Source organism: Camelus bactrianus, chromosome 4, assembly GCF_048773025.1.
Source record: "Camelus bactrianus isolate YW-2024 breed Bactrian camel chromosome 4, ASM4877302v1, whole genome shotgun sequence".
Taxonomy (NCBI): Eukaryota; Metazoa; Chordata; class Mammalia; order Artiodactyla; family Camelidae; genus Camelus; species Camelus bactrianus.
Window position 1 is genome coordinate 31,864,893 of NC_133542.1, and position 21,670 is coordinate 31,886,562.

The 21,670-nt window shown below is 40.7% G+C and overlaps 1 protein-coding gene across 3 annotated transcripts in view; it reads left to right on the forward strand.

Moving 5' to 3' along the window:
• Positions 1-21,670, forward strand: part of LOC105079181 (histone-arginine methyltransferase CARM1) — a 269,300-nt gene that overhangs the window by 122,888 nt on the left and 124,742 nt on the right. For all 3 annotated transcript variants that reach the window (XR_012506359.1, XR_012506360.1, XM_010967891.3), the window contains exons 3-4: positions 16,157-16,263; positions 17,117-17,221. Coding sequence is in view for 1 of the 3 variants with exons in the window: in XM_010967891.3 (XP_010966193.1) it covers positions 16,157-16,263; positions 17,117-17,221 (212 nt within the window). In the remaining 2 variants the exon portion in view is untranslated. The remainder of the gene's footprint in view (positions 1-16,156; positions 16,264-17,116; positions 17,222-21,670) is intronic.

The window sequence follows — 21,670 nt, forward strand, 5'->3', positions numbered from 1 at the left end:
TTCTAAGTTGTTTTCTTTTATGCAACAAATGAATCACATACACTTCTGAGACTATAATAATAAGTACTATATTCACATCCTAACAGGTGATCCCACCTCCAGAAAGAACTGGGAAATCTCTTAGCAACAGTCCAGATCCTTTTCACTGTGCTTCCTGAGGTCCTCCTAAATCCTTTTGTGTTCCATGTTGCTCACATCCTGTGCTGTTCCTTCCCAAGTTGACCTCACACACTCTTGAATCAGATGTTTTATACCAATAGCAGCGTTTTCTCTCTGTGTTTGACTGCAGTTACTCATGTTCAAGCCTTTAAAGCAGCGATCTTCCCATTCTTCCTTTTTGCAAACTCTTTAGGAGGGTCCTTTTCTTTGGATGTACTTAAAAGATGCCTGCTGCCTCTGCTGGTTACCTTGGGAATGACTTCTTTCGTTTTTACACTGTTATGGTTTCTTTCTACTCTGTCCGCTCTTTAATCTGCCTTCTGCTGTAATGGTAGGAAGGGTTTTTGAGAATATTCTAGAATTTTAAAGTATGAAAGGAGCGTCCAGTTTGAATATGACTTGGAAAGCTTACCTGTGCAGGGCTGTCATGTAAAGCAATCCAGACAACACTACTCTTTTCATAGTCTATGTGAATATTTTGTGTAGTGCACAACCTGCATAGCGATACTCTGCTACCCTGGCCCAGTGGACAGGACTCATCGAGGCTATGATGCATAGAAGGGGAAGGATGAAGAGGAAGAAGAGGAGAGAGGGGGACTAGCAGTACTTTTGTAGAGCTGCTTTTGTGCTAGGCACTCTCTTAAGCACTTTACATATATTAACTCATTAAATTATCAAACAGGAAATTTTTACTTGCTCACCGTAGTAGTGATTGACTCCTACAGTGTTCAACCCTTGTTCTGGACAATGTTGAGCAGGCCAGAAACAGTCTTCCTTCCCTCATGCAGGTGGCAACCTAATGAATGTTGATGGAACTGATCAAAAAGTCAGCAGTGATATCCATGGCAGGACCAAAGCTCGATGCAAAGAAAACTGCTAAAATTGTCGTCAGACCTTCCTCAAAAATCCACACAGGCTACGCATTGCTTAAGATGACAAGTCTAACCTCACACTGAACAGTACATCACCAAGTAGCCTTTCTGTCCAGTTTTAATTTTCTTTGTGACTCCATATGTTGCCCCCTCAACAAAGAAAATTAAGCCACTTCCCCACCTGCACATCAGGCTCAAAAATCTCCCTGCTAGGAGCTTTGCTTCAGGCCATTCCCCTCCTCCTTCCTCTCTGCCTGCCCGAATTTCTCGGCTCACCTTTAGCCTCCTCTAGGCAGCCTTCCCTGTTGGGATGAATACACAGCTCTTGATCGCCTTGGATTTTTGAATATTAATTATCCTATATCATTTTGTGTATAACAGTGCATTGCTTCGTAGTAGTGCTTTCTTGTGTGTGTGTCTAGTTACATATTCCTTTAGGGTGGGAACCTCATTTCTAATTTTTCCCCCCACATTGCCCTCTTGTTCTGTGCCCAGCACACATCAGGTGATCAATAAATGCTTTTTAATAAGGAGCTGCCAGCACTCGAGCCCCCTTGGCTTAGGTTGTTCTGAGGCATGCAGCCTTCCAAGAAAAGCTGACTGTCTTGGCTTCCTTCCATAGTACTGGAATGAATTTCAATGCTAGACCTTTAAAGAAAAAACTCAGAAAGGGCCATCCTACCCTTGAGTAATTGCAAAAGAAACAATTCCCCAGTAGAGAGGAGGCCTAGGGGCCACTTGGATAAAGTTCACACCTGTGCCTACTCATTTTCCTTTAGAAAAATAAATTAACTTCCAACCTGAACTAACCCTGAATACTTAGTATATGACATATATGTGTAAATATACATATAAGTGTATATACATATGTAAGTAAATATAAATATGTGTGTATATCTATATTCAACAACCCTAGGGGATGTGTACTATTATCATTCTCATTTTACAAAGGACAAAATGGATGCACACCTTTAAGTAACATGTCTAAGGTCACACAATAGCAAATAATAGAGTCAGAGTTGGATGCCAGACAGGCTAATTTGAGTCTGAGCTCTTGGCATCTACACCGTGTACTTCTATACTATACCTCTTGGGATTAATTAAGGTCCTCTAGGTGTGTGTGTATGTACCTGTGTGTAGACAAGACAGATTTTTAAACAATTTTAAAATGCAGTATTTTATCAATTTGATGTTTTTTGTTTCTTTCTTGCTTTATCAAAATATAGTTGACATATAACACCATGTAACTTTTCAGGTGTACGGTGTGTTTATTTGATATACTTACATATTGTGAAATGATTGCCTCAGTAGGGTTACTCAACACCTCCATCCCCTCAAATAATTACCATCTGTTATTTGTGGTGAGAACATTTAGGGTCTGCCCTCTTTGCAATTTCAAGTATATAATACTGTATTATTAACTATAATCACTGTTCTGTACATTAGATCTCCAGCATTTATTCGTTTTATAACTGGAGGTTTGTACCATTCACTAACATATCTCCATTTCCCTCGCCCCGAGCCCCTTACAACCACCACTCTACTCTGTTTGTATGAGTTTAGCTTTTATAGATTCCACATATAAGTGATATCATACAGTATTTGTCTTTCTCTCTTTGACTTATTTTTCTTACTATAATGCCCTCAGGGTATATCCATGTTCTTGTAAATGGCAAGATTTCCTTCTCTCTCATGGCTGAATGATATTCCATTCAAAATATAAGACACATCTTTTTTTATCCATTCATCTGTAGACAGACACTTAGATTGTTTTCATTTCTTGGCTATTGTGAATAATGCTGCAGTGAACGTGGGAGTGCAGATAACTGAGATAGTAATTTCCTTTCCTTTGGATATATGCCCAAAGTAGGATTGCTAGATCATATGGTAGTTCTATTTTTAATTTTTTGAGTAACTTCCATAGTGTTTTCCATAGTGGTTGACCAACTTACATTCCCACTAACAGTGTATAAGAGTTCCCTTTTCTCCACATCCTCACCAGCACTTATCTCTTGTCCTTTAGGTGATAGCCATTCTAACAGGTGTAAGGTGATAGATAGCTCATTGTGGTTTTCATTTGCATTTCCCTGATGATTAGTGATGTTGAGCCTTTTTGGCCATCTGTATATCTTCTTTGGAAAAATGTCTTTTCAGGCTACCTGCTCATTTTTTCATCAGTTTGGTTTTTTTTCTATTGAGTCATATGAGTTCCAAACACATTTTAGTTATTAACCCCGTATTAGATAAATGATTTGCAAGTATTTTCTTCCATTACATAGGTTGTCTTTTCATTTGTTGGTTGTTTCTTTTCTGTACAGAAGCTTTTTGATGTAGTACCACTTGTTTATTTTTGTTTTGGTGTCGTATCAAACAAATCATTACCAAGACCAACGTCAAGGAGTTTTTTCTTGTTTCCTTCAAGAAGTTTTATGGTTTCATTTCTTGCATTTAACTCTATAATCCATTTTGAGTTAAATTTTTAAGTGGTGTAAGATAGGGGTCCAATCACATTCTTCTGCATGTGGTTATCCAGTTTTCCCAACACCATTTTTTGAAGAGTTTATCATTTACCCATTGATTATTTTTGGCTTCCCTATCAAATATTAATTCACTGTAAATGTGAAGATTTATTTTGGGGCTCTCAATTCTACTCTGTTGATATATGTGTATATTTTAGTGCCAGTACCATATTGTTTTCGTTAGTGTATTTTAAATCAGCAAGTGTGATGTCTCCAGCCTTTTTCTTCATTGTCAGAATTTCTTCTGCTATTCAGGGTCTTGTGTGGTGCCATACAAATGTTAGAATTGTTCTATTTATGTGAAAAATGCCGTTGAAATCTTGATAGAGATTGCACTGAGTCTGTAGTTAAGTTTGGGGAGTACTGACATTTTAACAATATTAATTCTTCTGAACCATGAACATATATAGATATAGATATATTTCCATTAATGTATCATCTTCAGTTTCTTCCATCAATGTCTTAAAGTTTTCAGTAAATAGATCTTTCACCTCCTTGGTTAAATTTATTCCTAAGTATTTTATTGCTTCTAATGCTATTGTAAAATGAGTTTGTTTTCTTAATTTCTTTTCCAAATATTTCATTGTAATGTATAGAAATGCAACAAATTTTTGTGTGTTGATTTTGTATCCTGCAACTTTACTGAATTGGTTGATTAGTTCTAACAATGTTTTGGTGGAGTTTAGAATTTTCTATATATAAGATCATATTAATTGCAAACAAAGACAGTCGACTTCTTCCTTTATAAATTGGATGCCTTTTATTCCTTCCTTCCTTGTATATTTTCATATGTTTTTACGTTACTAATAGTGTCCCTTCATTTTATCTGAAAGAACTTGGAAGCCTAGCAATGAAGAACTCTCTCAGCTTTTGGTTATCTAGTAAGTCTTTATCTCTCCTTCATTTCTGAAGAATACTATTGCCAGATAAGGTAGTCTTGGTTAGTAATTTTTCCTTTCAGCACTTTAAATACATTGTCACACTCTTTCCTGGCTTGTAAGGTTTCTGCTGAGAAATCTGATGATACTCTAGTGGGAGTTCCCTTGCAAGTTACAAGCTTCTTTTCTTTTCCTGCTTTTAAAATTCTCTTTTTGTCTTCGGTCTTTGACAGTTTTATTATAATGTGTGTTGGGGAGGATCTCTTAGTTTGTTTAGAGAAGTATTAACTTTATGAACTTAGATACTCAAATTTCTCTGCAGATTGTGGAAATTCCCAGCCACAATTTCTTTAGAGAAGCTTTCTGCCCCCTCTTTACTCCTCTTTTCCTTCTGGAACTCCAGGAATTTGCAAATTGTTTCCTTTTATGATATCCTGTAGATCACATATGCTGTGTTCAGTTCTGACTGGATTAAAGGTCCTGTCTTCTAACTCACAACTTCTTTCTTCTGCTTGATCCATTCTGATGCTGATTCTCTATTGCATTTTAAATTTTTAAATTTATTGTATTCTTCAGCTCTAGAGTTTGTTTCTTTTTTTTATGATTTATCTTATTTAAAAATTTCTCACTTTGTTTGTGTAGAAAAAAGTTTCCTGGTTTTGTTGAATTGTATTTTTGTGTTTTCTTATAGTGCATCCAGTTTCCATAAAACAGCTATTTTAAATTACTTACTGAGTAAATCACAAATCTCCATGTCTTTTTGCTTGGTTACTAGAAGATTATTGTTATCCTTTGGTGATGTCATGTTTCCTTGATTTTTTCATGTTCTTTGAAATTTGTGTGGCTGTCTTCACGTTAGAAGTAGCATAAATTCCTCCAGTCCTTACTTACGGTACCTTCTATCTGCCCTGCTGAGGGTTTTGAGGCTTTCTCAGACCTGCTGTGGATGCCCCTACTGCGTGTTTCTTACTCCCTCTTGTGGCAGAACTCTTAAGTTTACATGCCTTCTTTTGAGCCTGCAGTGCTCTAGGCTGAGTGCTGACAGTCTCCCTTGGTTTTCCCAAAGGTTATATAAAGCTTAAATTTGGGGTTTCTCCCTGACCTGCAGATTTAGGCTGGCTATCTGTACATATACTCACTAGCTATTTTCCAGAGTTTGCTCTCACTGCCTCAGTGGGAGCTTGCGTAGAGAGCTGGCCACTGGGCGGAGGTTTGTGTGGGTGAGGCACACAGTGCATTAGGGATGCCCATGAGCCAGCTGGGGAGATCCACAGGTGAGGTGTCCCCAGTGGCTTGTTGGTGAGCTTCTTGATAGAGTTCACAGTGCAGTTAGTAGGATTCTTATTCGTTTAATGCCCTCTGAGAGTCGTATCTGCCGCTCTCCCAGTCTCCCCCACACCCACAGTACATGCAGCTTATGATTCAATACTGTGGATGGGACACGAGAGAAATGAGCCTCTTTGGCAGCATCCTGCACAGCTGGGGAAGCTGGGCACTTACTCACATACTCTCATTTTCCTCCATGGTAGAAATCACAAGCAAGGTCTCTCTTGGCCCTAATAAGCTGTGCTGCCCTGGGGGAGGTATACTTTAAGTAAAGTTAAAATGTTACTCTTACCCCTCCAATGTGTCCAAATTTATATTTTTTGCTCTGTTGATGTGCTGGCACTTATCTGTTGGAAACCTGGACTTCTACAAAGGACATCTTGTCTATGGCTGATTGTCTAAGATGTTGTTTTCCAGGGCCTCCAAGACTAAGAGGAGCTGGAGCCAATTCATGGGTCACTCAGGGTTCACAGCTGGAACCAAGACCTGTGTAGCTGTTACCCGACACACGTGTGGATGAGACTCCACCTGGGTCTCTTGGTGTGTGGGTACCAGATCCTCCAGCTCCCACAAAGGCACTTTTGTCCATGGATGGATACCAAACTGTTGTTGGGAGGGTGGGTACAGGAACAAAGGGCATTGTATTCAGCTACGATGCTGACATCACTCTAACTTTGATGTTGACACCTGGTATATTGATAGTTACCTGGTTTACAAGGACAGTGAGAGATCAGCTAGAGTAAATTCATTTTGGCAAAGATTTGCTGACCTAGAATAATAATTAGCTAATCTTTAAAGTAATATCCCCAAATAAGAAAATTATCCATTTATACACTGAGAGCCTTTCGCTGTCATGATTCTGTAACACTTGGAATCAAAAGCATTTCCCTGTCTAGCCAGTGTCTCTGGCTGCAGCTGAAGTCATTTCCCTCTTATTTATATTACATCTATATGTTACATCTTAACTTTTGTCTTGTACTGATTGAGGATGGCTGGGAAAAAAAGAAACAAAGACAGCTTCTTCCAATGTAGAACATGCCTCTCAAGGATTTCCTATATTTTAGAATTTCCCACTTTCTGGAAGGCAGATAGTAGTAATGGAATGAAGATTGACCTTGCTAATTTGACTCAGAGTATACTGTGTCTGTATCTCTCCTTCATCTGTACAGTGGGGATCATAATACCTCTTGGCAGTGGGGATTGAATTAAGTGATGCCATAAATGTGAAAACGTTATCAAATAGAGCAGTTCATAAATGTATGCTTGCTTTTTAACCATGGCTGAGACTGGTAACAGGAAGTATCTCTCTCTCTGCTCCTGATTGCTCTTTTATGTTTCTTTCCCCCTCATGCTCTTTCCCCCAGCCTCCTCCTCTTCACTTTGGTTCCTGGACAGCTGCTACTGTGAAGACAGTGCAGATCCCATCTGCTTTCAGCATATGGGACCAACGCTGTTGCTTCCAAAGTCCTTGCATTTGCTGTGTAGAGCAGGGTGGGTTATTGTGTGCGAAGTGAGGCAGAAAGTTGCAGAATGATTTAACCAGTCTTTGTTCAATCTTCATATAGCAATGATGAAGGCAATAAATCAATCTTTTTATGCATCATCCATCCATGCATTCATCTCCCATTTTTTTTTCCAGAGAGAAGTTGAGTTTCCTCACATATTTATGTAATAAAATATAAGTAGATAAATTTAAAGATCAGTGAAAATATAGGAAGACTGAGGCCAAGAGTAAATTAAAACAAAAATCTGCATATTATAGGACCCATAAATTTTACTGTCAGCACATGATTTTGGCTCTGAGCATCCTGGCACCCAAGCGAAAGAGGAAATGCTGTTCATTTACAAGATTCCAAGTGTCCATAAGGGGCAGATCAGTGGTAGATGGGCAGAATGCCAAGCAAAGTTTCCCTTGGCATTTTCAAATGGACCCCTAATAAGATTTGGAGCAGTCTTTCTAATAGAGTATCAGGGGTTCAAACTCAATGCTCGTTCTAGACCTGGTATGCAGTCAAAGCTTCAGGTAAGCCCCACATCTAAAAAGAATTGCCTGCCAGTTGTAGTTATGAAGAAACTGAATGATAACCAATATCCCTGGATTTAATTCTCCTGACTTTGGGTTGATGTTATCCACCGTTCCATATGAGGAAAGTGCAGGTGGATGTCAACCAAGAAACATTTATTCAACTATTTATTTAACTATTTCTAAATTCACTGGTTGCTTGTCTTCAAAGTAGATGGTTGGATCAGTTAAGGGGTTGATAAATCGGTGCATGCTATTGCCTTCCTTCCTGAGTGGAATGCTCTTCAACTGTAGATGTAACACTGTTGAGTCCCCAAGATCATCTCTAATTATAGGGGAAGGTTGGGGGAGGTGGATGGTCTAATGAAAACTCATCTTCACTGCTGAAAGCACACTGTAGGTCAGTTGGCAGTACCATATTCATTTGAAAATAGGTTGTTTGGGAATGATAATGACCAATTTACCAGAACTTATCAGCTCTAGAATTAGAGTTTGAATCTGCCTTAATGAGTGTCTGTACAAAATAGCCAAATAAAATCATTGCCAAGGACTCAGCAACTTTTTCTGTAAACTCAGAATTAAACTAACAATTGGTTGAAAAGGCAGCATGAGAAAGTGTGTTTGGCTATCATTTTCTTTAGCTTTTATAATTCATAATGCTTAGAAATTAATAGGACCTGGTTGATGTTTTAAGTTGCAGACCTCCTGTCCACTAAGTTTTGTAACAGACTCTTGGGGATATGAGAGCACAGACTCAAATGCCTACAGGGCCCAGGTAAGTCATGGAAATGCATGAATTGGCTGGTTGCAAATGAGACAGTATGGTAGCAGCTGTGGTGAGCTGGGGATCTCATATTCATTCAAAGGATGGCAGCAGCTACTTCTTTCATGTGATTGTTGCCAGAGAGAAAGGCAGACCCGGGGGTACCCTGCTGTGCAATTTTAGCCAGAAATTCACATTTCCTATGAGATTTTTTTTTCTGATTTTTTTTAAGACACATGATGGTCAGTTTTTAAAATGCCTGTGGGCTGGATTTAGCCTCTGCCCAGTCATTTTTCACCCAGTGGACCAGCTGTATAAATGTGAAAGCGAAAAGAGGGTAAAAGCAAAGAGATTGAGCTAAGAAGACAAATGCACATCCATGCTTTTAGCCAGTTTTAGATTCATGTCATTGAGAAACTACACTAGGAACATTTTGTTTTCTGAAATATGAAGGCAAGATTAACTTCTGGGGAGTGTTACATGTAGTGTTACTGTACAGGCCATGGCTGAGGGGAAATTGAGCCAGATCATGAAAGTCATCTTGCAAAGCCCAAAGATGCTACTTGTCATCTGAAACTGTGTTTTTCTAATGTGACTTGAAATCCCAAGGCTGCCAGGTACAAAGTACTTTCTTTCCTTAGCCTTGCAACAGGGACAGAATTTCTTAACTGAGTTTATGGGTATTTTTGTCTCATTTGTTTATAGATAATATGGAAGAGAAAGCCCAGAGAGATTTCCATGTCTCTCTACTATGCTAAGTTTTCACTTGGCAAAGTGAAGTGCCCCAACATTGTGTACTGAAGGTACAGGCTATTATTTCAGGTTTTTAAGTTTGATGTTGGGTTATGTTCATGCTTACCAAAGTTAACTGTTCTGGGAATATAGGGAGTAGGGACTAGGCAGCTGTAAAAATGTTGATTTAAGTTGTTAAACATCATTTTAAAGACTATAAATCTAATCAAATTGGAAACGTGCCTTGATACCACCTGTTTGGTGTTCACCTGTGCTGCTTTGCTTGCTGGGAGGCACGCAAAGGCCTTGGGAAGCTGTGAGGACTAATTGAATAATCGCTCGTGCTGCCACGTAAATAAATTAGTGCCTCTGTGAATATATGCTGAGTGCTCCGGGAGGTGCATTCCGGCCTCATTTCGTGAACTGAGGTACTGCTTGGCTTTCTGCAAGTCTGATGATCTTCAAATGACTAGGTGGTTTTGTGGAATTCAGTCTTAATCTTAAGTACTATGTGTATGGGAGGGTCTTCCCTGATGGATTAAAACATAATGGTAGAAATGAGCACAATTGCCACCTCTAGGGTAGAGAAAAGTATGGTGTAGATTAAAAAAAAAAACTTGAAATAATTACAACATAAAAATATATAAAATTGGTAGTAAAACCAAAGCAAACCCAAACCAAAAAAAAACTCTCAGTAAATCTGAGTAAACTGGAAATGACTCAGAGAAAAGCAAAAACCAAAAAACACAGCTGTAAAGTGGGGGAATTTCTATTCTAGTCAAGACTACCTATACAAAGCAGCTCAGGACAAAAAGGGAAAGTTACTATAAGGAAATATCTCATAATATTAAGGCAGAGGGACAGGTGTACAGGAACCACATGGAGAAACAGGCATTCTTTGCATGGTTTCCCCCATCTGTGTCTTTCTGTGTCATCATCTCTCCCAGCTCCCTCTTCCCTCTTGTACTTGACCCAGCCTGGCTACCTCCCCTAAGACTACATCATCTTAGAGCACCAGTGACTCAGGAATTTATCATCCCAACCAGGACTCTTGTGAGGGTGGGAGGGAATGCGATCAGTAACCTCCCCAGGATAGCAGGCATAAATTGGGATGTCCCAGGTAAACCAAGATGTAGGATCAGCCCCCCTTTGGAGCCCCAGAGCCCATCCCTGTTTATTAGTGTCAGGGGGTCTCTCGGTCCAGGCTGAGTGACCCTTTGGTCAGCAGCGCATTCTTAGCTAGTCTACTGGATAAGCTATGGGATCCAACAGTGCAACTAGAACACCAGGAGCTATGAAAGGGGCATGATACTCTTAGGGAGGGGGACAGGAAAATAGAGCTAGTAACTATGACAGTGTCAGGGGTTCCACATGTTATATAGGACCAGAAATGCTACCTCAGTTGCTTGGTAGTGGCCTTTCACAACAGCAACCTACTCTGAGTGCAAAGCTGGGTTTAAGTTAGCCCCAGTTCAAAGATTTCTGAAGTCAAGAGATTTAATGTCTTTTCCATGGCTTGTCATCCTCCAGTTTGCCTCCTGAAGCATATATATTTTCTCTGAATTTCAACTTAGTCTGTAAGTCTTCTATCTACCTTTCAGCAGTGGTCACCTGTGGTTTAGCCTACCTTTAATCTACTCTCCTTTCTTCTGATAACAGAAGCCCAATTTTCCTTTGGAATTTGATCAGGCTGACTCGAGTCTGGTCAATTGATCCCTGCCCATAGCAGTTGATTCAGAGATAGGTCTTTAACTTGGTTCAATAAGACTCAATCTGGAGCTTCTATCAGAACATTTTAGAAAGACTGGGCTTGCCGAGCCAGTAGCAGTGTTGTGCTAGAGAGAATGATAGTCATCTTGCCCTGTGGGAGGGGAAGCCCGACTGAACATAAAGCTAAAACAGAGAAATACAGACTGAGCGAGTGAGAGAGGGTCTTAAAATCATTTGAGCTCCTGGACACAACCATACTTGAAAATGGAATTTTAATCCTGGATTTTTCCGTTTTGTGAGCCATAAAATTCCTATTTCAGTTAAACTGATTTGAGTTTCCATCTCTTGCCAATGAAAGGGTTCTCACTGATACCCTTTCCTTAGAATCTTGTTTCTGCTTTGGCTCAATCACTTACCCTTCTCTCCAAGACTGACCTCTGATCGATCCGCTTATTGGAGACCACACAGTTCTCAGCCCTTGGTCTTTCCTTGCCGATGGGTGGAGAGTTAGGGCAAGTGCACGAGGATCCCATAGGGATCAGGGAACTGGCTCAATATTTGGACAAATAAACTCTCCTTACAAATGTGAAAACAAATGGTGGAGCTCACTATTTTACTAATGTTCAGGTCACTGCTGGTCATCTCAGAAAGTGTTTAATTGGTTTTTAAGAAATGCATTTGGATTGCCTATGAAATTTGATGAGAGTTGTCATCCAATTATTTTTACGTAAGATTCTTAATGTTTAGAGTTACGACAGATGTACAAAATACTCCCAAATAGCCCTTCCCAGTGCTTTGTACAAATGTTTTGGTTGTACAAAAATAATTTTAGTTAAGTATTACATAGATGATGAATTGTAGGTTTGGTTGCCAATTGTAAGGCTTTGAGAGGAAGCCAAAACCAAATAATACATTTGATTTCTTAGAGCTTGTGTCTTTATTTTAAGAGAGGTTGATTGGCAATTGCTTTCAAAGAATGCTAACAAATTTATTTTAAAGAGGACAAAAAAGCACTAGCTTGAAGAATTTAGCTTGAAGTTTGGTGAAGCTGTCTGTTTTTCTGGTTTTCTCATGTATGCAAAGAAACCTACAGTGTCTTATAACAATGGTATCTATTGGGGTCACTCAGAGAATCTATATCTAATCACTTCCCAAAGGCTCTACCCTCTAACTACCATGACATTGGGGATTAGGTTTCAAAATAGGATTTTGGGGGGACAAACATTCAGACTATGGCAGTGCTCATTGGAGAATCCAAAATAAGATGCAATAATAGTAATCCATCTGCTTCTCTTCCTCTGTTCTCCAAACTAGAGGGAGAGACTTTTGGTAAGAGTAGTGAAGGGATCTTTAAATCCTGCAGGTAATTTTGCCTTTGAAAAGCATTTTGGCAAGGAGTACATTTTTTTTGGATAGGAAAGCCTTTTGATCTGCAGGTACCATTTGTTTGAAAGATGCCATTAATTCTGTAGAGCCAGGATGGCTCCCAGAGGAGAGTGAAGAAAGGCCAACTGTTGAGAACATAATAAAATCTAAATGGATGCTCACATTTGCATATTGTCTCCCTTAACTGCTTAGGGCAGAAAAGGTGGGAGGATCTGGGTCAGAACCACTGCTCTGGAATAAGGAGGTCCCTGTGGGATATTTCCCAGAAGTCTGAGGGCAGAGTGGAGAAGGATGGGGAAACACCCTCAGTTACTAGTAAAAGCCAGGTCCCTTGGACACAGCATGGATTATGAGTAAAATGAGAACTCCTTTCAGAGGACACATTTATCCGTACTATTTCCAAAGAGGATGGCCTGGTGGAACGGGCATTGTAACCACTCTGGCTGTAAACCATCATGTTTTGTTGTTTTTCACCACAATACATAGATGTAATTTTCTCTGTCCTATAGCTGTTAACCAAGGACGTGGCAGTTCCATGCCTCGGCCATGATTCTAATTATTTTCTTTTGATTCTCAGGCTTGATTTAGGTTCTTTTTAAAGAAACCATTACTTTCAATTTTAGCGTGTTGTTATAGTCATGGATCAGTGAAGACTACTCAGACACACCATTTCCTTTTTGTTCTGTTACACCTAAAAAGACCAGATTGAAGGGATCTGTTTTTGTTTGCTTGCTTCTCTTAAATAGCTGCTATTTACAAGTGATACTGTCTGTGGTGCTTGCCATACAGAATTTATTTACCAAGATGCTAGCATCTTTCTGTGCCAGGAAAGGGTAATACCTGTCTGACTGCCTCAGCTGTTCTGGCCACATGTCCCAAAATTATACCACCAAATCTGCAACTGACAATGTGATAATCATGGTGTGGTTTTTTTTTAAAAAATCAAACTCAAGATACTGCTGCAGAGCTGCCTCTGGGCTCTCTTGAATTAAATTTCTTTTCCTTTTTTAAAGTGTGGTGGGTTTTCTTGTATCTTTATACGTCATATGAAAACACGGACATTTCCTTTGTTTACACATATTTATTTAATTGTTAAGATAAAGGTAAAGGTGACTTGTGAAGAGAACATTCTTTTGGTAGCCATTGTGACAGTATTCACAATAGACAGAAGTTAATTGATGCAGATTCCTGGACTTACCAAGATCTGACTCCTGATTTCCCAAATCCTATAAATTCATCTCAAACTTGTCAAATTAGAGACCTTGATTTTTGCTTTGTCAAATATGGTCTCTGCATCAGGATTATAGACTTGTGATTATAGTGTCTATAGTGTAATAAGATTTGTTTTCTTAATAGCAAATACAGAGTTGATCTATCCAAATTAGTATCAATTTTGGAAGGCTATTTATGTATTGCATGAATGCTGGTGTAAAACAAAACTTCGTTGGAGCCTCTCTTTTACGTTTTCCTTTGAAGACAGCTGGTGAGGTACACAAGCAGACTAGTCTTGTTACTTTATAATCAAAATCTTGCTTTTAAACCCAAAATGATACTTTGTAACTTGCCATACATCCTATTCACTAAATTTTGGCTGTATTAAAGTTCAAATTTTCCCCAAAGGATGGAGACTTGAAACTGTAAAGAGTATTCAAAAGACTATTGGACAGTGAATTTACCATTGACTTTGCAAAGCCCAAACAACTGAGATGCCCAGGACTCAAAGAACTCACAGATGGGTGTCACAAACCACTGCTGGCAAACTCTGAGAACTCTAGGGAACTGGAGAGGTGCCCGGAGACTAGAGCTGGGTAAATATTATCCAGTATCTTCTTTGTTTCTCAGTATGTTGGAGAAATTTATTTTGTTTTATTTTACTTTGTTATTAATTTTTTTGCTAAGAACATTTAAGTTTTCTCTTAGCAAATTTCAGTTATACAATACAGTGTTAATAACTATAGTCACAGTGTTATACATTAGACCCTCAGACCTTACTCATTTTATAGTTGAAAATGTTTTTACCCCTTTGCTAACCTCTCACTATTTCCCCCACACTTTAGCTCCTGGCAACCACTTTTCTACTCTCTGTTTCTATAAATTTGACTGCTAAAAAAAATATTCCAAATATAAGTGATGTCATCTAGTATTTGTCTTCCTCTGTCTGGCTTATTTCACTTAGCATGATGCCATCAGGGTTCATCTGTGTTGTTGCAAATGGCAGGATTTCCTTCTTTCTCAGGACTGAATGATACTGCATTGAATAGAAATAATATGTATCGTATCTCCTTAATCCATTCACCTATTGCCAGATGAATTGAAAAAGTTTCACCAGGTTCATTTGTCATTTCCCCATATTTGTTGAATTCACATTTTCGACCCATTATTGGTTGGCTGCTATGTTAGCACTATGTTCTGAAGACTAGGGATAAATGAGGCTTGAATCCCTAAACCATGCCCTAAAAGACTTTAATATAGATGAAGCTTGACATTTTTTTAAAAGTTTATAAATTGAGTAAAATATGAAATATGATGATGAACTAGGAGTGTGAGATTAGAGCAAAGGTTCTTGTCCCTGGTTCCACATGAAAACTCACTGGAGGCTTTTGAAAAAACCAGAGATGCCTTATTCTCATTACCAGAACATTGAATTACCCAGTATAGGATGAAGGTCCAGCATATACATTAAAAAAAATTCTTCCTAGGTGATTCTGGTGTGTAACCCAGTGTTGTGGCCCAGTGGATTACGGCAATTAATTCTGCCTGTGAGCGTTCCAGAGCACAGCAGTGAGGAAGTTCTCGTTTGAACTGAATCTTTGAGGATGAATAGGAGTTTGATGTCAGAAGGTAATCTAAATAGAAGAGACAGAGCTTTCGAAGTCAAGAAGCCAGGCCAGGACCACGTTGACCTGGGGATTTGTAAGGTTTCAGCCTGGTGGGAGCGTAAGGGCATCGTGCAGGTCTTGGGTGTGCAGGAAGAGAGGGCGGGGAGGGGAGCACACAGGGGCGGACAGCACGTGAGGGACTGGAGCTCGAGGTGAACTGAGGTTGGGTGGGTGTTAGGGACCCAGCATGGACTTTAAGGAGGAGACCTGGGCATAGCAGCAGCGGTGGAGAGGGACAAGACCACAGGCAGTGAGGACCACTGGGCTGGATTTGAGAGACATTTCTAAGGCAGAAGTCCCAGATTTTAACAACTGTGCATACTGTGTTATTTGTTAGTAATATCACTGCCGGGATTTTTTTGAGCTTTCAATTCTGTATTTTTTCCCCTCAAATAATAGAAAGCATTCCCTTGTATTCACATATCTCCAATTATTCTATCTTTTCTCTATACACCTAAGAAAGACTAAGTGTGAAAAAACAAACCCTATCACTGTGATAATAGAATGAGATTTTATATATATACTCACTTACGTGCATGTGTATTTTGTATTCGCATGTATGTTATTTTCCTTATTGTCTGCAGTCACCTTCCCCTGAGCACATGCCAAGAACCAGCCTGTGAGCTTTGTTAGCACAGCGCCAGGAGAGTCCTGTGAGCCCCGACTCTGTTCCATTCTGCTCTCGCAGTTGATATTTCTGAGTGCACGTGTCTGACGAGTGTAAATAAGGTGTCACATGCAGAGGAGTCCCCATTTCCACCTTGCCATTCCTTCTCATGCTTGTGTTCCGGGGCGAACGCGCCATTTTAATCTCTTAATATTTTCTCGCTGGAATTTTGTGAAGAGAGCAGTGGTGAGTTCTCCGGTTTCCTAGGTGTAGAAACGGCTTTGCTTTTTTCCTCCTGGCAGAATTAAACGCGTTTGCAAATACCTTGAAAAGATGCCGGAATGAGAACAAGGAAGAGTCGGTGTTCAGCCAGCGGACAGAAGAGGCATCTGCGGCCCAATACTTCCAGGTCAGAGACGTTGCCCTAGGTGGAATCGAGTTGTTTCAAGGTGACACACACCCTTGAATATATGTGGGAGGGGTGGAAAAGAGAGTGCGGTGGTTTTTCAGAGTGTGATCCTCTGACCAGCCGCAGCAGCGGAATGCTGTCTGGGATCTTCGCTCTGTCACTCATCGAGTTGTCAGGACTTGGGCAACTTGCTGTGTCTTTCTGAGCCTCAGTTTGCTCAGACGAGGAACATGATTCATCAAATTTTTGAGGTGATGTAATTTGACTAGAGAATATACGTGAAACACTTAGCACGGTGCCTGGCCCAAAGAAAATGCTCCCAAATGCTAGCAGTTACAGTGATTGTCTTTCTTACTGACTGTCCGTGCTCATGGATTTACAAGCAGCACGTCACCCAGCTGGCTTTCCTTGCCAGGATTACCGCTGTCCCTACCTTCTGCCCCACCCACCCTCACCTATGATTTATACCCAAGACCTGTATCTTTCTCTCCGGGCTGATGGGACTAATCAGGGTCCTCTCTTTTGGCCCTGGCCTTCTCTCTCTCATCTATTTTATTCTTGATCTGTGCTCTCTCAGCCTCTGCTTCGGGAAGGGCCCCTGGGCACCAACCTAGATAAGATCTAGGCCTGAATCTATTGTATGGAACAACAGTCGAAAGTCTGGAATCTGCTTAGAGCTCTGGGCCTTACAGACAAGGCCAGTGTGGAGAGGTCCCCCGTTGCTCAGAGCCTCAGCTCCCCAGTGTGTTAGACCAAGCCTGCCTTGACCACGGGGGGCTGTAAGAGCCAGATGCTCTTGGAGGGACTGCCTCGTGGCTTGTTTACTCTCCCTCTCCTTTTCTTTCCTTTGCAGTTTTATGGCTGCCTTTCCCAGCAGCAGAACATGATGCAAGACTTTGTGAGAACAGCCACTTACCACAGAGCCGTCCTCCAGAACCATGTTGACTTTAGAGACAAGGTAATGCCGGTAGCAGGTTCTTAATTTCAAACAAACCATTTTAAGAACCTTGTCGAAAACTCGAATCAAAGTTATGTTTTGACAGAATTACCATATGACCCAGAGGTTCCACTTCTAACTATATACCCCAAAATAATCAAAGGCAGGTAGTCAAACAACTATTTTTACATGAGTGTTCATAGCAGCAGTGTTCACAGTCGCCAAAAAGTGGAAGCCATCCAAATGCCCATCCACTAACGAATAGATAAACAAATCGTGGCCTATCTATACAATGGAATATTGTGAATATTATTTGTATTTCTGTTATTCATAAAAAGAAATGTAATGCTGATACCTGCTTCAGCGTGGATCAACCATGAAGACGTGCTCAATGAAAGAAGGCAGTTGTAAAAGCTCATATGATTCCATTTATATGAAACATCCAGGATAGAAATCTGTAGAGAGAAGGCAGACTGGTGGCTCCCAGGGGCTGGGGGAGTGGGTATATGGGGAGTGGCTGCTTAATGGATACAGGCTTGCCTTTGGGGGTGATGAAAATGTCTTGAAACTTGATAGAGGTAATGGTTGCCCAACATCGTGAATGTACCAAATATCACTGTATTGTGCACTTTAAGATGGTTAATGGTTAATTTTATGTTACATGAATTTTACCTCAATAAAGAAATTAAGCTTTGAGTGCCAGGAACTCAAGAGACCGAGTGCACTATGTGCTGGTGCCTAGAGCAGGTTAGGAGCTTTATTGCTGCATAATGAATAGCTCTTACTGTGTCACTTTACTTCATTTTTTTCATAGACTCCACAGGTGCCTGCATTTATTTCCTTCTCAAAATGGATCTAAATGATGAACGATTGCCAACCCACTGTACAAGTGCTGTCCGTTACTTTCCTACCTGTTAAACAGCCAAAGTGTTCAAAATACTACACAGCTCACGTCAGAGACAAGATGACTGGTCTGTGAATCAGCAGTCATGGGGTCTAGTTTCGTCTTTTCCCCCTAACAAGCTGTCTGATCTTAGGCAAAACACTAGATTGTCTGAGCCTTGCAGTCTGTTCCACTGCTGTAGTAATTGTAGATCTATGGCCTTTGAGATTTGCAGCATTGATTCCTCAGGAAGGATGTGGTGGATCATTGAAACAAGGATCTCCATCCCTGGGTCCACACCCGTTGGCAAAGTTGTGTAGCTGCTCCTTTCATCAAGAGAGAGTTTAATTTTATATCCCTTATCTCTGCACGATCCTTGTTGTTAGACTGTGATAGATAGAAAATGACAGATATGATGTTGTGTGAGTTTCAGAGCATAGGCCTTCATGAGCCTCATGTCTTCTGGGCTCATCCTTGTGGAACCCTGAGCCCACCAGACTGGGAAGAAGCCCACTAGCCCACTGGGGGTTGAGAGGCCACGTGGAGCTGGGTGAGGCCCTCTAGTCAACAGCTAGTGCCAACTGCCAGACTGACAAGTCTGGACCTTCCAGTCCACCCACCCCTCCAGCTGAATGCAGAAATGAGCAGTCCAGGCAAGACAAACACAGAAACTGCCCAACCCTCCCACAGAGGTGGGGAAATATTACATCGGTTCTAGGGTAAGCCACAAAATTTTGATGGGGTTTGTTATGCCGCAGTAGTTAATTGCAGTAGAGAGAAGATGCCTGAAAAAGTCATGATAAATAGACCCCCAGCCCGCAGTTGATTTGCTCATGGCTTGCTTTCTGCTGTCCTGTCCATTCTGCTCTTGGGCCCATGAGAGATTTTTTATTTTGGTGATTATATTTTTCAGTTCCAAAATTTCCATGTGGCTTTTCTTGACAGCCTGTATTTATTGACGGAAACTCTATTTTCCCCTTGATTTCATTAGCGTTCATGATTGCTGGTTGGAGCTTTTTTATAATAGCTTACTTAAAAGTTTATGTCAGATAATTCTGACATCTGTGTCACTGATGTGTTCACTTGAGTTGATTATCCCTTCCCAGAGAATTGATATTTTCCTGATTCTTCATATGCCAAGGAATTTTGGATTGTTTTCTGTACATTTTGAATTATCACGTTCTGAAACTTTGGGTCTTTTGCTTAAAGCCTATGGAGAATGTTGGTGTTTTTGTTTTCATATTCATTCAGCCTGGTAAGGTTCAGCTATGAGTTCCATGCCACTAGTTGATCTTCTAAGGGCGCTGGTTCCCATGTCAGTTCACTTTTCAAAGCCTTAGCAGTGCTGTGTGCATCTGTCCCATGTGCATGTCACCTGGTGGTGGGTCTGGCACCTAGGAGGAGTTCTGAGTTTTGATATGCTAATTAAGATTGGATCCATGTAAGTACAGTTTGAAGGTGAGCCCAGGAATTCATTTTTAAAAAACACTTGATGGGATTTCTTGGCCCAGTTCCATCTTCTCGATGATCTCCCTGGTACTTTCTGGGACCACTTTTTAGACTGGCCAGAAAGCTCACTCTGCCACGCACTTCCTTGACTGAGCCTAGTTATCGGCCATTCAGAGAGAGACAAAAAGGAGGGGAAGAAGAAGAGGAGAAGGGAGAAGAGAGGAGAAGAACAAAGAAGAGGAAGAGAAAGACAGGATTTCCACATTCTCCTTGAGCATCAGGAGTTCCCACTCCTGAAGCTGAAGCCGGACCGGAGGGTGTCTCCAGGAGCTCTCTCACCTGTTCCCTGGTGTCCATTTCTGGCGTGTTGGGTTCAGGCCATGGGTGAGGGCAAGGGGATATGATCAGTAGTATTTCAAATTCTGATCATCTTCCCCAGTCTGCCTGCTACTGTTTACTTTTCAGAGTCTTCACAAAGCTGTTCCATGTATTCTGTCCAGGTTTCATTCAGTGGGAGAGTCAAGGTGAAAGGGGCTTTCTTCATCTTTCCCAAAACTGGATGTTTTCAAAAGGCCAAACATAAGTTCTCTGGTGGGTGAAGGTGACAGTAAGAGACAAAGGTAAGACCAGAAATGGCCCTGTTTGACCAAAGGATCTCATATATCTAGAGGGGCCAGCACCCTTGCTTTGCCAGTGGGGCGTTTCTGGTTAATGACTTGGAAATTAACATTCCTGATGAGGAGGACAAGTTATATTATTGTTGGTGGGCAAGGTGAGGCTAGAGAGGGAAACTTGTTTGTTTTGACACCTCACCTGGTATTCCAGATTGTGGATAAGCAGTCTTACTGACCTTAGTCTTTTTTATTTTTTTGTTTGTTTTGGTGGGAGGGGAGGTAATTAGGTTTATTTAATTAATTTATTTGTTTTTTATTTTAACAGAGGTACTGGGGATTGAACCCAGGACCTCATGCATGCTAAGCATGCGCTCTACCACTGAGCTCTACCCTCCCCCACTGACCTGAGTCTTACAGGCTTCTTGCCAGTTAAAAAAAATTCAGCTCTCTATTGGTTGCTTCTCCCTGGTTTAAGGAGGTTTCCTGGAGGTAATACTTCTTTTTGGGAGAACTTTTCTCCTTCTGAAGTTGCTTAATCTATAACCTGTTTTTAATTCTGGTTACACTCTCTACTCTCCAAACTACTAATCATACTAATAATGTTCATTTGATGGCTTTTTCACAGAATTTCACATAGATTATGTCACTTGACCATTTCATTTGTATGTCTTTTTATCTGTAAAAACAAAGAGTGGACCAGATCATCGCTAAGGTTACTCCCACCTCTAACCCTATTTGATTCTATTAAATACCTTTTTCTTGCCAGCTTGCAATGGGTTTTTCTGCCAATGAAATAAAATAGGCATCCATCTGTTGGGGTTTATGAAGGTGATAATTAATCACATGACTGATAATTAATTATACCCCTCTCCCCCTGTGAGTTCTGAACCAATTTAGAAATAGACACAGATGTCAGGTAGAAGTCACAGTATCCGCTTTATTGTTGGTAATGCTGTTTGCAGAACAGAGTTTGGACCTGTGTCCAAATGAGGCTTCCTACTCCCTTTTTTCCCCTCGAACTAAACTTTTCCACTCACTTGTTTGCTTGCTGAACAGTGGGTCTCCCCAGACAAATTCAGAGCCTGCCCAGCAAGCTTCCAGATGGGGGACTCAAGAGTGCATGCTTGGGTAGGGGTTAGGCAGGCTGCCAGCGCTGTGCGCACTCAGACCATTTCCCAGTGTTACCAGTCAGGTGGGTCACCCCTAGTAGGAGGAAAAGGGGAGGGGGAGATGACCTCTCTTGCTTCCAGTACTGCCCATTCCTGAAAGTAAATATCCCCTCCGCTCTGAAAACTGGAAGAGTAAATTGTACCAGTTTTAGTGTCCCAGGAATCTCCTCAGCCCCAGACAAACCAGGATGGTTGGTCACCCTAACTCCAAATCTACCAAATCTGGCGCACATCCAAAATGTTTTAAAATCCTTATTTCTTTGCTTCATCAGCCTGAAGACCCTCCTAGAATAACTCCTGCGAATCCAAGGTGGATACCTTTTCTCTAAACTTGTGTATTCTTTCTCACTGAAAC